Source organism: Pygoscelis adeliae, unplaced genomic scaffold (genome assembly GCF_000699105.1).
Source record: "Pygoscelis adeliae isolate BGI_AS28 unplaced genomic scaffold, ASM69910v1 Scaffold94, whole genome shotgun sequence".
Taxonomy (NCBI): Eukaryota; Metazoa; Chordata; class Aves; order Sphenisciformes; family Spheniscidae; genus Pygoscelis; species Pygoscelis adeliae.
This window is the reverse complement of record NW_008824547.1, coordinates 2954578-2955918: the sequence shown is the minus strand read 5'-3', so window position 1 is coordinate 2955918 and position 1341 is coordinate 2954578. Positions and strand designations below refer to the sequence as shown.

The window sequence follows — 1341 nt, the reverse complement described above, 5'->3', positions numbered from 1 at the left end:
CCCCCCCGGCCCCCCCCCGTGGGAACAACGGGCCGGCCAGCGTCCGTCCGCCTGTCCCCCACGCTGAGGCAGCGGGCAGACGGAGGGTGCAAAAGGGACAGGGGTTGCAGGGAGGGACCTGCCCTCCGCTCCCCATCCCGCGGCACCCAGGAGTGTGGGTCCTGCTGGTGGGGAGTCGCCAGTGGGCCCGTCTCCCCCTGCCCGTGGGGCTGCGGAGGGCCCAGCCAGCTAACGAGGAGCTGCTTTTTTTCTTTCCCCTCGCTTACCCCCGCGGCAAGCTCTGCCCTGTACCTGGCTCTGTCCCCTGCACCAGCCCTGGCGTGGGGCTCTCGGACCGCTCCCCGTGCTGCCCATCTCCCGGCGCCAGGGACCCGTTGGGCACTTCCCAGCCTTTCTTCTTGTGGACATCCGCAGCCATTCCTTGGGGCAGGACCTGCACGTGACCCACAACATCACCCCTCTGTTCCCTCCCCCGCAAAACGGGTCCCGAAACGCTCCGCTTTCGAGCGGGGCCGCGCCAGCATCCTCAGCCCAATCCTGCTGGCTCAGCAGGCAGCACTGAGCCCTGGTGAGATGTCAGGAAAGCCGCTCTAATCCAGCAGGATTTCCTCCCTCCCGCGGCCCCAGCTCCTTCCAGCCCCCCGGCCCCAGCACCTTTCATCCAGGCTTGGCCCCGATTTCCCCCAGGCGCTGGGAAAGCTGCTCAGCCTCCCTCTGCTGCGTCCCGGCAGCGAGGGGGAAGGGACCCAGCCCCGGATGGGGCTGGGGCTGGTCCTGCACACCGACGATCCCAGAGGCCTCATGTTTGCAAAGGGCGGGTTTATGGCCCTCCTTGGCCTAGATTAGGCGGCTGAGACGAGACCAGGCTGGTGACACTCCTCCTGAGGCCACGGCCGCTCAGACGGTGTAACCCCCTGCAGGCAGGGTGCCCTCTCGAGCCCCTGTCCAGTGGGTCAGCCCTCCGGGGCAGAGCCTGGCCGTGCCTCCAGCCCGCGCTTTCTTCCCTGCCCCGTGGGGAAACTGGCCCAAAAGTGAACACAGGCGCACAAGCGAAAGTAACAGCAGGAAGGCAGGCAGGCACCGTGCCGCTTCGGTGCCAGAGCCTCCCCAGTCTCCGAAACCAGCTGGTGGGGAGGCTCGTGGAGCCCCGGCTTCGCTCCGTGACACCTCCTGCCCCCCAGACCCAACCCCAGCAGGTAATGCCGCACCTGGGGGGGCCGGACCCCGACCCCAAAAGCCTGTGATACCCCAAGAGCCCCGGGGGGTGCCGGGCTGCGGATTAGGGCGCCATCCTCGCCTGGCCCTTCCCCTCCTGGCTGCGCCGCTGCCAGCCTGCTGCCC

At 68.7% G+C, this 1341-nt stretch overlaps 1 protein-coding gene across 1 annotated transcript in view; it reads right to left on the bottom strand.

Annotated features, from left to right (window-relative positions):
• The window catches only part of MON1A (MON1 secretory trafficking family member A), a 3095-nt gene extending 2666 nt beyond the window's left edge, over positions 1–429 (bottom strand). The window contains 1 exon segment of the mRNA XM_009321834.1: positions 234–429. Coding sequence (XP_009320109.1) covers positions 234–418 — 185 coding nt within the window. The 5' untranslated portion in view covers positions 419–429.
• Between the last annotated feature and the right edge of the window lie 912 nt (positions 430–1341).